Source organism: Prunus mume, linkage group LG3 (genome assembly GCF_029339155.1).
Source record: "Prunus mume cultivar Tortuosa linkage group LG3, ASM2933915v1, whole genome shotgun sequence".
NCBI classification, from domain to species: Eukaryota; Viridiplantae; Streptophyta; class Magnoliopsida; order Rosales; family Rosaceae; genus Prunus; species Prunus mume.
Window position 1 is genome coordinate 10,176,996 of NC_142700.1, and position 12,969 is coordinate 10,189,964.

Consider the following 12,969-nt stretch of genomic DNA (forward strand, 5'->3'; position numbering starts at 1 on the left):
TAGAGGAACGATCCATTCTTAACTAAATTTAAAGGCAGTCTACATTTGATTGAGGAGAATTTTCTCCATTTCACGCTGGAGAAAATTTAGTTTATTTGCATTCAATCATGCATCTAAATTTAGTTTCATATTGTCGACAATGTATCGATAACGTGTTGACAATGATAATCGATATGAATTCTGCTCCAGCTCTGAAAAGGGATCCCTGATGAAATCAATGAATTTCTTTTAGTAGGCAATTCATCCTAAGAAAATGACAGGGTACCAAATCAATACATTCAAAGTGTAAAAAATTGAGGAACTAGAAGATGATCGACTGCTTGCATTGCTAACTACATATTAGTGGTCAATAGATAGGAATTATATATATTATCACAGAGTCTTTGTGAAAGTGAGATGTTATCTCACAAACTATAGAAACAACCAATGAGGTCTTCAAAGTTCCACAAAAAAGCAGCTTAGTGCCATAGAAAATTTTAAGAAAGAGCTCATATATGAATGGCTGGAAAACTGAAAATCCATGCAAGGCTTTTATATAATATGTGGTTGCATCTTTTGTGCTCCTCTTTGCTGCTCATCACAACAGAAATAATAGTTTCCACAGCAGAAGACACAAGCACATTTCAGTCCATTGCAGATGGTGAGACCGTAGTTTCAACAGGGGGAACCTTTGAGCTTGGATTCTTCAGCGCCGGTGCTTCAAAAAGCCGGTACGTGGCGATATGGTACAAGAAGATACCGGTTGCCACCATTGTATGGATTGCCAACAGAGACACACCCCTCACAGGTTCATCAGGTGTACTCAAGGTAAGCAGCCCTGGATTTCTTGTCCTCGTTGACCAAAAGAACACTTCAGTTTGGTCTTCCAACACATCAAGTTCTGCACAGAATCCAGTGGGAAAACTTTTGGATTCGGGAAATCTTGTTGTGATAGATGGCAATGATCATAATGACACTGAGAAATATTTATGGCAGAGTTTTGATTACCCAGGTGATACATTACTACCAGGTATGAAGCTTGGTAGGAACAAAATCACAGGTTTCAATTGGCATCTTACACCATGGAAAAGCCCCCAGGATCCTTCTCCCGGAAATTATACATATCAGCTTGGTCCTGATGGATACCATGAATTAATTGTGAGGGAGGGTTCTGTTATAAAGTATCGGACTGGACCATGGAATGGAATCCAATTTAGTGGGATGCATGATTTAAATTCAGACCATACAAACACATATGGTTTTGTGTTGGATGATGATGAAGAAGTATATTATGGTTACAAGCTTCTCAACAGTTCAGTTCTTTCAAGGCTGGCTTTAACTCAAGATGGGTTTCTGCATAGCTACACCTGGAGTGATGAAACCCAAGGTTGGGTCCTTTACCTAACAGCACAGGTTGATATCTGTGACAGCTATGGACTATGTGGTCCAAATGGTGCACGCAGTGTTGAAAACTCCCCAGTATGTGGCTGCTTGGAAGGATTTACACCTAACTTTCAACAAGACCGGGACTTGGTGGATTGGTCATATGGCTGTGTGAGAAAGACTCCACTGAGTTGCACTGGAGACATCTTTAAGAAGTACTCTGGGATGAAATTGCCAAATACAGAACAATCCTGGTATAACTCAAGTATGAACCTCAAGGAATGTGAGATGATGTGCATGAACAGCTTCTGCTCCTGCACTGCTTTTGCGAATTTGGATGTCCGGGATGGAGGAAGGGGGTGCTTGCTGTGGTTCAGCGACCTGATTGATATAAGATATTCCACTGGAAATGGGCAAGATGTTTACGTAAGAATGGCTGCATCGGAACTAGGTATGGAATTATCTTGCTGTTTAGAACAAAGTTTGAAAGGAAAAGAAAAAAAAACCAAGTAAAAAGAAGAAAGAAATCTTCCGACAGTACATGTGCCTAAAGGCAGTGTAGAGAGGAACAAAATAAAGCCAGAAAACTTTTGACACAATTAGAAAAATATTTATCTGGAATTGTCTCAGAAACAATACAGTACATAAGTTCTTCTTTATTGATCTCTGACTCCTCGAGTTTCTGCTTTCAAATACTTCATTCCTAGATCAAGGAAGCAATACAGACACCAATGCTAAAACCTCTAAATCCAATGTGAAAAAAGTGAGAATCATAGTAATCAGTACTGTGTTGTCTACTGTACTGCTGATCCTGGGGCTAACATTGCTATTATATGTGTGGAAGAAGCAGCACCAAAAAGATGGTAAGCTATTTAATTTTGTACTACTCTGCCCCTCCATCTTCTATGTAGGCTCAGTTCTATAGGGAATTTTTGCTGTTGCTCCTTTATTTTGTAAGCTAGGTAGTTTGGTTTCAGTTTCAGTTCCAGGTTACTTTATTTACTTCACTGCATACTTCACAGGAAAACCGAGGCCCAGCCAAAAGGAAGATATGGAATTACCATTATTTGACTTGGCTGCTATTGTTTGTGCAACCAATAGCTTTTCAAACGACAGTAAACTTGGAGAAGGCGGTTTCGGATCAGTCTTTAAGGTAAAGTCATATGCAGTCCTCCCTACAGTGAGCTGGACAGTTTTCACACGTTTCGGCCAGGACATACAAAGTAGTATATTGAACGTTTGCAAACTACAGAGTATGAATTTTGGTCATGATATGTGGCTGATGGATTTCAGGGTACACTGAAAGATGGACAAGAAATAGCTGTGAAAAGGCTCTCAAAACATTCTACACAAGGATTCAATGAGTTGAATAATGAGGTTACGCATATTGCCAAACTTCAGCACAGGAATCTAGTGAAGCTTTTAGGATGCTGCATTCAAGAAGATGAAATGATGCTGATCTACGAGTTCATGCCTAACAAAAGCTTAGACTTCTTTATTTTTGGTTTGACCACTCAAAAACCTTCTTCATTAGTTCACTTCTTTGTTGGTTTGCAAGGTGTAGGGTGGGATTTTATCTATCTGTTTCTTGCCATATGCATTTTTCTGCCTCTCTGCGTGCAGTGTGCACATAAGGAATTTGTTAGCTTGATTTACTATGTTGGAATATTCCCTAACAATTTAAGCTTTTACAGTAAAACAGTTGTATGACTGTTGACACATCCTTTTTGCTTCTTTTTTGAGAGTTTTTTCCTTTTCAATTAGGATTTAGCTTAGAGAATAATAACATGTCTTGTTGTGTGTTTGAGTATGATCAAAACTTGATTATGTTAGCATGATGGACATTTGAACATTGGTGAACTACACTACTTTGCAGATCAAAGAAAAAGCATGATGCTAGATTGGCCCAAGCGCTTTGACATTATTAATGGAATTGCTCGGGGGCTCCTCTATCTTCATCAGGATTCTAGACTGAGAGTAATTCATAGAGATCTGAAAGCCAGTAACATTTTATTAGACCATGGATTTAACCCAAAAATCTCAGACTTTGGCCTGGCAAGAAGTTTTGCAGAAAATGAAACAAATGCAAAAACCAAGAAAGTGGTTGGAACATAGTAAGTATATATATCACAAAAAAACCAATATGTACATATGGTATACTTACTTTGCTTATTAAATTAGTTCTTGATTGACTAGTTTGTAGTGGTTACATGTCCCCAGAATACGCAATTGATGGGTTCTACTCGACAAAATCCGATGTCTATAGCTTTGGTGTGTTGGTGCTAGAGATAGTGAGTGGGAAGAGAAACAGAGGATTCACTCATCCAGGCCACAGCCTCAACCTTCTTGGACATGTTAGTGTCAACTGTCATGCCCAAAAAATTTTACTCATTGCTTGTTTCTGTTTCTTCTTTTAATCAATCACAACTGTTTTGAACTTCTGATTAATTCTTTTAGGCATGGAAGCTATACACAGAAGGCAGGTCCATTGAAGTGCTTGATACATCAGTAGGAGACTCCAGTGATCCACATGAAGTTTTGAGATCAATTCATGTAGGTCTTTTATGTGTGCAGCGTAACCCGGCAGATAGACCGAGCATGCCAGCTGCAGTTCTAATGTTGAGTGGTGAAGGGTCATTGCCTCAACCTCAAAAACCTGGTTTTTATAGTGAAAGGGATCTCAATGAACTCGAAGTCGATCCTTCTTCTAAAGCATTTTCAGTTAATGAAGTCACTTTTACACTAATGGAGGCTCGATAAACGATATGTCATGTTGGTGTGTTAATCTGGTGCTTTTGAAGTCAGTTTGAAAAGTGAAATATAATTAAGAGATTCCCAACCCATGCGTTAGCAAATGCACCCTCTAATTTTTTTTTTTTTTTTTTTCTTTGGAGTTGGAGTTCACACTACAGAAACACAGATGCTGATACAAGAACTAATGTAAAAGCTATGAATTAGATTTTTCACTTGAGGTGGTGTTATAATTTTATTTATTTATTTATTTCTGTTCTTTGGTGGGTTGGTTTTGTGTTCCTATGCAAGAGGAGGAGGAGACAAAGCTTTCAATTTGTTTTCTCTCAGCAAACAAGAGGGCATCAGCAAATGTCAAAATCTATAACAGAAATGTAATATCCAAAGAATGAAAAGCAGTCCAACCAAGACGAACTATCAATGGATGAATACTGAATGCATAAAGATTTATCAAGTCTCAAGAAGAACCAAACCAATCAATCTATTGCTTGACCAAACCAGAAACAAATAGTCAGAATTTGAGATTGGGGCCTAAAAACCGAACCTTGTTATTGGCAAGACCATAGAAACTCCATGTTAGGACAGCTCCACCACGTCGTCGATGCGAAGAGAGGAGAATAAGGCGGAGTTCGCAGAGGGAGGATTGTCCTCGTTGTCGTTGGTGTGGTGAGGTGAACATGTCGTATATTTAAGTGGTATAGCCGCGCGGCTATACGTTCGACATGTCGAATACTTAACGAGTATAGTTCGACGTGTCGTATATTTCACGAGTATAGCCACTACCAGATTTGAGTAAATTGGAAAAAAGAAATCAAGTTGGAAAGCATTTTCCATCAATTTTTAGATGCAAAAAGTGTTTTGGAAGAGAGTGGTAGGAGGAGGACTTCGATCCACCGAGTCCCGCCGCCGATTGCTGAGATGGCATTTGACGACTCTTCTTGTGTCAGTTCAAAATCCAAAATTTCCACCTCACCAAGTTTTCGTTATCATCACATCATCAAATCAAATGTTCCTTGTAAATTGTAATTAAAAAAGAACAACACTGTTCTCACATAACCTCTCTTCTCTTCTCTCCTCTTTTCCCTCTGCAAAACCCTAATCTTCCTTGCATTAAAATTTCTGGGTTGGCTTCTTCAACATTTTCTTTCAATAAGGTCAGTCTTCTCTCTCTCTCTCTCTCTCTCTCTCTGTATTCTTGGGCTTGTTTTGATAATTAGGAATTTGTCATGTTCTTAAACCATTTGGTTACATTACATGGAATAAAGGAAATAAATTTGTCCAGTTTTGTCACTTTTTGAAATGAATTGCTTCATGGGTACTATAATTGAAGCTAAAGTTGGATGGAAAATTGTTGGCAACTGGTTAAAAGGTTGAGGGAAAATAAGTTTTGAAACAAAAGCAACATTTCAACGGTTGGATAAATCTCAATGGACAGGCTCATCGTTGCACCAGGTTTTTTTAATGAAGATTTTCACTTTTTCTGTATCAAGCCAGACTACCTACAGGGAATTATGGTTAAAAGAAATATGGGTGCAAGCTTGTTCTGGTGTCTCCGGTCTATGCTCTAGCATATAGTCTTCAGTTTTGTAGCTAGACCTTTTCTTTTTCTTTATTTTTCGAATCAGACAGTCCTTTACCTTTTACCTTTCACCACACAGTTACGTTTGTGTTAAGTTTAGATGACATTGTGGCAGATATTGGTTAGCACTTCAATTTTCTGACTGTTATGGAGCCTATTATATCATCCTGTCATATATAAATGTAGATGCTTTGATATTCAAAACTTAATGAAAACAATTTTATTTCTTTAAATAACTTTTATGTGTTTTGATCTTTCTAGTTAAGTATGACTCACATATGTCAAATGATGTGCCCGCGGCATGCGACGTACTGGAGGATGAGAAGCAAGACTGTTTTTAAGGACTTTAGGAGAGCATTTTTTCTATATAAATGATGTATCTATTCATATGTATATGCTTCATGTGCATTTTTTACAATATGTAGATGGTTCAGTTCTTGTGGTTTCAACTTAAGGGTCAAGGGATTTCTGAATACTCATTAAGGAAAAAAAAAGAAAAGAAGAAAAAGATCTTGCTTGATGAATAATGATGGTTTTTTTCATTTTATTAATTTGTGAGTTATGTCAGTGGTAACCTATGCTGTTGATTGCTACATACCTCTCTTCAAAATCAGGTAGCAAGTATACCAGAAGGGTTTCATGGCAGGTAATGGCCTGCCATCTCTGGGTCGTGTGAAGCTAACTGATCTTGCTCCTGCTGAAGGTCTTCCATCAGATTCATACAAACTATCTGTTTCAACTTTGTCGCAGTCACTAGCTCAATATTCTGCTGCCATCATTCAATTTCCAGTAAGTGATGGGGCTCTTTTGAGATCTGGTTTAGATTCGGCTCGCCTCTACTTCCACCAAAAAGCATCATACCCAGCTGCGGATATGGTTAATACCAATGACCCTCGTGACTGGTGCAAGACTTCCGGTTATTATGCAGATCCTCAATTGTGGCTAGAAACCTATGATTACAGACCTGGACTCACTCCCTTAGAGCCCAACAACACAATGGAATTTCCTCCAGCAGGTTTACCGGATATATTTTCACTGCTTGGAAAGGCAGCTCGATATATTGGATGCTATCAGCTTCTATTTGAACTTGCGGAGCTCACCATTTACTAAAGTACTTGATAATGTTCCCTTAAGAAATGGGGAAATATCTTCTTCAGTACTGTCTGTCTGCTGTCATACAAGACCATCATTTCAGGGAGCACAACACCATAATTTTACGACTCAAGAGGATGGCCAGTTGGTTATGTTTTCTGACCATGAGCATCAAGTTGACAAAAGCTTGATATCTCTTGTCAAGTCAGACAAGGCAGGTCTACACATAAAGGACTTTCAGGGTCGTTGGGTTCTTGTGGATGAAGATCTTGGTCCCCAAGAAGCTATTGTTTACCCTGGCCTTGCACTCTATCAGGCAACTGCTGGATATGTCAACCCTGCACTGCAAAGAACAGAGACTACTAATATTCAGAGCAACTTGTTTGGCCGATGTTCTTTGGCTTTTAAACTCATGCCTAAATCCATGACCAGTCTCAGTTGTTCAGAGATGAGAGATGCTGGTCATGGGGTTGAAGCTCAGTTCCAGCTGCCAGTTCCGGTCGATGACTTTATGCAGAGATCTCACCCAACCGATCAACTTTTCAACAGACACAGTTTTCAAAGTTTCAATTTCCATGCAACCCAAGAAGGTATGCTGCATTTAATCTTTTTACCATTGGCTGCTTGTTTATATACCATAGATTAATTCATGAATGCTACTTTTCATATTTTTCATAACAGCTACTTTGGTTGTCTGTTCTTCATTGTTCTGGCTTGTCATATACGCGTCAAAGATTTTTTTTTTCCTTTCTTTTAGACAGGACTGGTTTTTCACTGAATCAGGTGGACACACCAAAAATAAGTTTAACCAGTGAATTTGGCTTCTAATATTTCTTAGTAGGGTGTTGTATAATTGATATTCTGTTATCATTAACATTTGATGCTATTTGAATTTGGCTTCTAATATTTCTTAGTAGGGTCTACTTAATAGTTTTTGCATTCCTGTTGTAAGAAACAAGGATCTTCAATCTAGTTCTATCTTCTAGAAATTCTCTCCATCTCATGAATCCTGTTGATGTTGGATTACGTGTGTTCTCTGTGTGAGTAGCTCTTAGTGAGAAGCTTTTAACAGCAGGTCCTTGGATCGATGAAATGCTGGTACAGGATCTATGAAGCCTTTGTTAAGGAGGAGGAAGAATGATTCGAGATCAAAACCTCTGCCACCTTCCAAGAGATTAAGGCTTGAGGCCCAGAGAGTTCTGAAGGAAAGGGTTCAGGACATTGCAGACAAGAAGGGAATCAAGCTGAGGTTCTGCAACCTGAAGGAGTGTGAGAATCATATTCTCACACTTGATAGCCCATGTGCCAATATAAGAATGGAGATTGGGTGGCCACATGGAGTGCCATTTGTTCATCCCCATGATCTACCCAACAAGGCAAAGATTGGTTTCCTTGAAGCATATGAACCTGGTTGGACAGCTACTCATGAAGTGGAGTTAAGTCTAACTGAACCAGGACAGGCCAGTCAACACTCGGTTAATTGTAATTGTAAGTGCCATTCAAGTAATCAAGTAAAAAAGTTTGTATCTGAATAACCGAGCATACTTGCACATTAGATTCTTCTCTTTGGTTCAATGCTTCGCAGACAATCACACATGCTTTCTCTTCATCCATGTTACTGTGAAGTTATTATAGGATATATATGCTAATGAAATGTAGTGTCTGAAGATTGTGCTAGAAATAGAAGTTATATACGTGTCTTTGTGGTAGCATTAGTAAAGGAGAAAAAGTTTTGACAATGGTGAGACTTGTGCAGTAGTTCTGTGGATAATTATTAATACCACACAGAATTGAACAGTTGGTTTTGTGTTGTATGTCTTTCCCTAATTTAGGTCATTTGGGTTGCACCTTTGTTCTTTCCCTATTTCCACTGATGGTTACTATGTGAACTAATATTCATCATCTTCTTCTGCAGGAACTTTTCGGCTTGCCTTCCCTGGCCGACCTTTAGTACCTGTAATTTCCAATACATGGCCACCAGAAGCATGTGGTCCTCCTTCACATGTGATTCTCATAGCATGACAATCGTTACTCATACTCCAGTTTTCTGTTTTGTAAATAGACATTCTTGAGAAAAGTTTATGTTCCTTCATTCCAATAGTTGACAAAGTGAACAAGATGTATCTGGAACCTTCATCTGCTCTTATATCAATTGTGCTGCACTCTAAAAAGGCAATGGAACCAGTGAAGAGCTGAGGATCATATGGATACAAGTGGAGGGGGATTTTGGAATTTTATTTGCACCTCCCATATCATGTTGGTTTTGATGCTGTAATACTACAGTGTTTATTCAAATTTCGAATGCTTTCCACAGAGGCAGGAAGTGTGAGTTATAGATCAATAAAGAGAGAAAGCAACAGAATCTTGCTGTAAATTTATCATGTACTTTTTTATTTATTTGTTGTTGTATACATACAGCTTCCCTGATCCACTGGTCAGTTTAATGGCAGAGCACAATAAGAATATGGAAATACCAGTTAAAATTGAATGTCCTTCAGAAGGAAAGTATTAAATATCTTGGAGATCAATAAACTCTTTTGCAGAATTTTCATACCAAACTAAGTTTTCATTGGTTCATATACAGATGCATGTGGCATGCGTCTTAAGGAGATCATTTTTCTTGATATCCAAATTTAACAGGAAAACTACAGGGTGATTAACACATAGGGTTAGATGAAAATGCTACTTATATATCACCGTAAATAAATAAATATGTAAAATGACACTGACTTTCAGTGTTTGAAGATTCTTAACATGGTCAATTACATATACAAGCCTCGGGCCTTTCCGAAGCCCTGAGGAAACAGAAGCACTCCTTAGAACCATAACTAGAATGTAAAGTCGCATTGATGCTTGCACAATTACACCGTGCCTATTGCTCCTCTCATAATGGCATCCAAAGCAATATCAGGCTGGCCCAGAAACAGTGTTCAGTACCATTCTGTCACTCTGCAAGTGAGACAGGAGAACAAGAGTCCAAAACTGGCAGAGGTTCAAAGAGCCGCTCTAGCCATCCAATGCACCCATTAGCACTCAGTTTGATTTGTTGGGCAAATTAAAGGCCTTTCTCAGCCTCGAAATGGTGGCTGGTTTTCAAAAGGCAATTCAACGGGCGTAGCATTAGCATAGAATTCTTCCAAGTTGTAGAAAGCTCGCTGTGGCGGAAGAAATATATGAATAACAACATCACCTGGAATTAAGACACACGTCAAGAATTTCGTGTAAGATCAAGAATTCTTAAAGAACTTTTCAGCATGCAGGTTTAAAAATTTCTAGAAAGACACACCAACTGCATATTGCTAGACCCCTATTTGTGCGAGAGAGAGAGAGTTAAATTCCTGGTATTGACAACATTATAATTCTCAAGGACCCCAGCGTCAATAGGTTGGTTTGCTTCGGTATGACAACCAAGATACGAGTCCTAAAGATTAAAAAGCCTTATACGTGGATCAAAGTACACAGGTATCATCCCAGTTGACCATAATTAAGTGAACATCAAGTTTGCAAAGTCAAGTTGTCAATGTCGTCCAATTGCAGCTAGAAATTTGAAGGAAATTTTTAACAAAACTAACCTGAAATTTACTTAAAGAAAAGAAAATTTTGACTAGCTAGGATGCATAACAAGTTTCATCTGAGTGAGTCAAACGGATCATCTAAGAAACCTATAGCCGGCTTGGATACAATCATATGGAAATAGTTGCTCCCGCATCAATCAAATAATATGAATTGATTCATATTAGCACCATGAATGACAATTTCAGACAACGGTGCCACATCCCAGTTGCCGATAACCATGGGTAGATTAGCAATATACAAGATAATAAAAAGAAAGAACAAGGGCAGGTCATATATTAGAATCTTCATCAATGTATATCTAAATTGAGTGAAGGGTCACACATCCCATATTCCCAATCACAAATGCATAACTGTGAGGATAAGTTTGTTCCAAACTAATCCACAATTAATAATTTTCACTACATTGTAAAGGAATCATACATACCAAAGTCCAACAGGGTCCATGAGTTGGGTTTTGAGTCCCCAGATGGAACTCTTCCATACTTTGTCTCTGCCAGATCTCTTATCCTGGACCTAAATTGCGGCATAAAAAGTCTATCAAATATTGCTTCCAAGTCTGTTTCATAATTTAGCATGCAAATCGAACATAAACAATCATAAACTTAAATGTGAAGTGCATACCCAATTGCGTCAATTTGCGGACGAGAAAATGCCGTGGCAATAATAAAAAACCGAGTCCAATACACAAGAGGCTTCACAAATAGGACCTTTATGTCTCCTGCTTTTACATCATTTGCAACACTGGCCACTTCTACAGCAACTAAAGCGATTGCAGGAGATTATTAATAAGTTGCATACAGTAAGCATATCAAGCACTTTGAAAGTTTGGTTTCATACGGCCAAAGAGTAATACATGAAAACTGGAAAGAATATTTATATCAACACCTACGCAACATTATGGTCAAAATTGAGAGGAAAACAAAAACAAAATAAAATCTACATCTGTCACACTGCAAAGAGTCTTTGCTCAAATTGATTGTGATATGAACTTACATGATAAGCTTTCAGCATCGTCATCAAGTTCTATGCTAGGAGACATCCTATCGTTGCTTTGATATACCACTTTTCCATATCTATCAAACAAGTCGTCAAACATATCGTCGGTATCTTCACTTACATTCTGCAATATGTCATTGATTAGCAATAAGCTGTCAAGGTTCAGACTGACAAAACGCATTTGACAAGATCCTGTAAAAATCGCTTACAACTTTTTTTTTCTTTTCCTTTAGGTAAATTTGGTGGACCAGAGAGATGGCCACCATACCCTTTGACTCCCTCAACAAGCAGATAAGAAGTCAAGGTCTCACGCACAAGGAACAAAAGGAGATATTTTCTCAGCCAGGTTTTCACCAAGAAGCTTTTTATATACTAAGTCTAAAAGGAGAAAACGGACCAATCTATATTAAGGAATTTCAGTGAGACCATAAGTGAAATTCATAAGTGTTTGTATGACAGATTCAAATACAATTAAAGATATCGAAGGCAGAATGGAAAATCATTGTGGCTTTTACTTGAGTAGAGCATCTACAAGATAAGCTTCAAATATTCATTCTAATACAACACCAAACCAAAACTTGTTTCATAACTTTGTTCTTTTTGGAACAAAACAGCTACACAATTCGAAACCAAAACCAGCTCACATGAATTTGACAACAGAAAGACGAAGTAACGTACCGAAGAGAAACTATCTTCAGCTTCTTTCCCACGAGCCAAACGCAATGTTCGCAATTCCCTTGACTTCAAAGATAGGTTCTTGCTTCTGGGTTCTTGCCAAAAACACTTGCAGTGGAACCATTTATGAGAAAAAGGCTTGGTGGAACTTTGACAGAGCTTCGGTTCAAGTCGACCCAGCTTCTTGAGGGCATCGAATCGGTAGCCGGGGCCAGCTCCGGCGAAAGACAGCGTAATGAGCACTGCCATTGTAGCTCAATTGGTACGGTTGCACAGAATTTTAGAGAAAATACACTCGCTAGATAGATAGCAGTGGGAACTTTGGGCTTTGGGTTGGGTTTTACGCAACTCCACCACTCTACACTGTCCTCCTGATCAGCCCAATTTATCCTTTCGTTTTTTATTTATTTTGGTTTAAAGAAAATCGGGTTTTCTTCTTTATTTTTTTTTGTTAAAGAACAAGAAAAGAAAAATAATTTTAGGTCAAAATGTAGTAACTACATTCCTAATAAACTTCCCTTTTTTCTTTCTATTTTTCCTAAAACGCAGTTCATCATCGTGTACGAGATATTAAGATAAATTTTAAATACGTGCAATCATTCGCAAGGCATATATATCAGATAAAACTGGGTTATTTGTGTTCATGACAGTTTTAAATTCTTAGTAGCTAAAATCACGACCTGTCCAATCAATGTTTCGACGGTCATGAAGGATCCATAATAACTAGTAGGTTCATGGCCACGTTCTTTTTCTTCAAAAAGTTAAGCCAGATTCTATATTTCAAAGGGGAATACTAGTAACCTTCTCTCTAACCTTCTCCTTTGGACCTCTTCACTTTTTCTCATAACATATGTCATTCTCATTACCCTAGAGAGAAGGTTCCTAGTATTCAACCTTCTCCTTTGGACCTTTAACCTTAGAGAGAAAGTTGATAGCAT

The 12,969-nt window shown here is 38.2% G+C and overlaps 3 protein-coding genes and 1 long non-coding RNA gene across 9 annotated transcripts; 2 read left to right on the forward strand and 2 right to left on the reverse strand.

Moving 5' to 3' along the window:
• Nucleotides 1-298: 298 nt before the first annotated feature.
• LOC148918686 (uncharacterized) lies at nucleotides 299-4,810 on the reverse strand. Of its 4 annotated transcripts, none has more exons than XR_016125499.1 (2): nucleotides 4,658-4,810; nucleotides 299-1,765 (listed from the first exon to the last, which is right to left on the reverse strand). It is a non-coding gene; the product is annotated as an uncharacterized LOC148918686 (long non-coding RNA). The 4 variants fall into 4 exon arrangements; XR_016125500.1 differs by having other exon boundaries at nucleotides 299-3,354; nucleotides 4,658-4,780; XR_016125501.1 differs by having other exon boundaries at nucleotides 299-4,018; nucleotides 4,658-4,780.
• LOC103325671 (G-type lectin S-receptor-like serine/threonine-protein kinase At4g27290) lies at nucleotides 499-4,367 on the forward strand. Of its 3 annotated transcripts, none has more exons than XM_089049095.1 (7): nucleotides 499-1,813; nucleotides 2,070-2,225; nucleotides 2,325-2,515; nucleotides 2,656-2,866; nucleotides 3,239-3,476; nucleotides 3,566-3,716; nucleotides 3,820-4,367. In XM_089049095.1, the coding sequence occupies exons 1-7, from the start codon at nucleotides 499-501 to the stop codon at nucleotides 4,120-4,122; spliced, it is 2,565 nt and encodes an 854-aa protein (XP_088905221.1). In that variant the 3' UTR covers nucleotides 4,123-4,367. The 3 variants fall into 3 exon arrangements, with proteins under 3 accessions (XP_088905221.1, XP_088905219.1, XP_088905220.1); XM_089049093.1 differs by having other exon boundaries at nucleotides 2,385-2,515; XM_089049094.1 differs by lacking the exon at nucleotides 3,820-4,367 and having other exon boundaries at nucleotides 2,385-2,515; nucleotides 3,583-3,717.
• A 126-nt stretch (nucleotides 4,811-4,936) lies between the features above and the next one.
• LOC103325672 (2-oxoglutarate (2OG) and Fe(II)-dependent oxygenase superfamily protein) lies at nucleotides 4,937-9,272 on the forward strand. Its single transcript, XM_008227848.3, is given in 5 exon segments — nucleotides 4,937-5,267; nucleotides 6,307-6,744; nucleotides 6,746-7,374; nucleotides 7,889-8,272; nucleotides 8,700-9,272. Coding segments are annotated over 4 exon segments (1,428 nt in total). The 5' UTR covers nucleotides 4,937-5,267; nucleotides 6,307-6,331; the 3' UTR covers nucleotides 8,702-9,272.
• A 181-nt stretch (nucleotides 9,273-9,453) lies between these two features.
• Nucleotides 9,454-12,376, reverse strand: LOC103325673 (Lojap-related protein). The gene is made up of 5 exons (XM_008227850.2): nucleotides 12,035-12,376; nucleotides 11,354-11,480; nucleotides 10,982-11,120; nucleotides 10,785-10,873; nucleotides 9,454-9,974 (listed from the first exon to the last, which is right to left on the reverse strand). Exons 1-5 carry the CDS (start codon nucleotides 12,278-12,280, stop codon nucleotides 9,853-9,855), a joined length of 723 nt encoding a protein of 240 aa, XP_008226072.2. The 5' UTR covers nucleotides 12,281-12,376; the 3' UTR covers nucleotides 9,454-9,852.
• Between the last annotated feature and the right edge of the window lie 593 nt (nucleotides 12,377-12,969).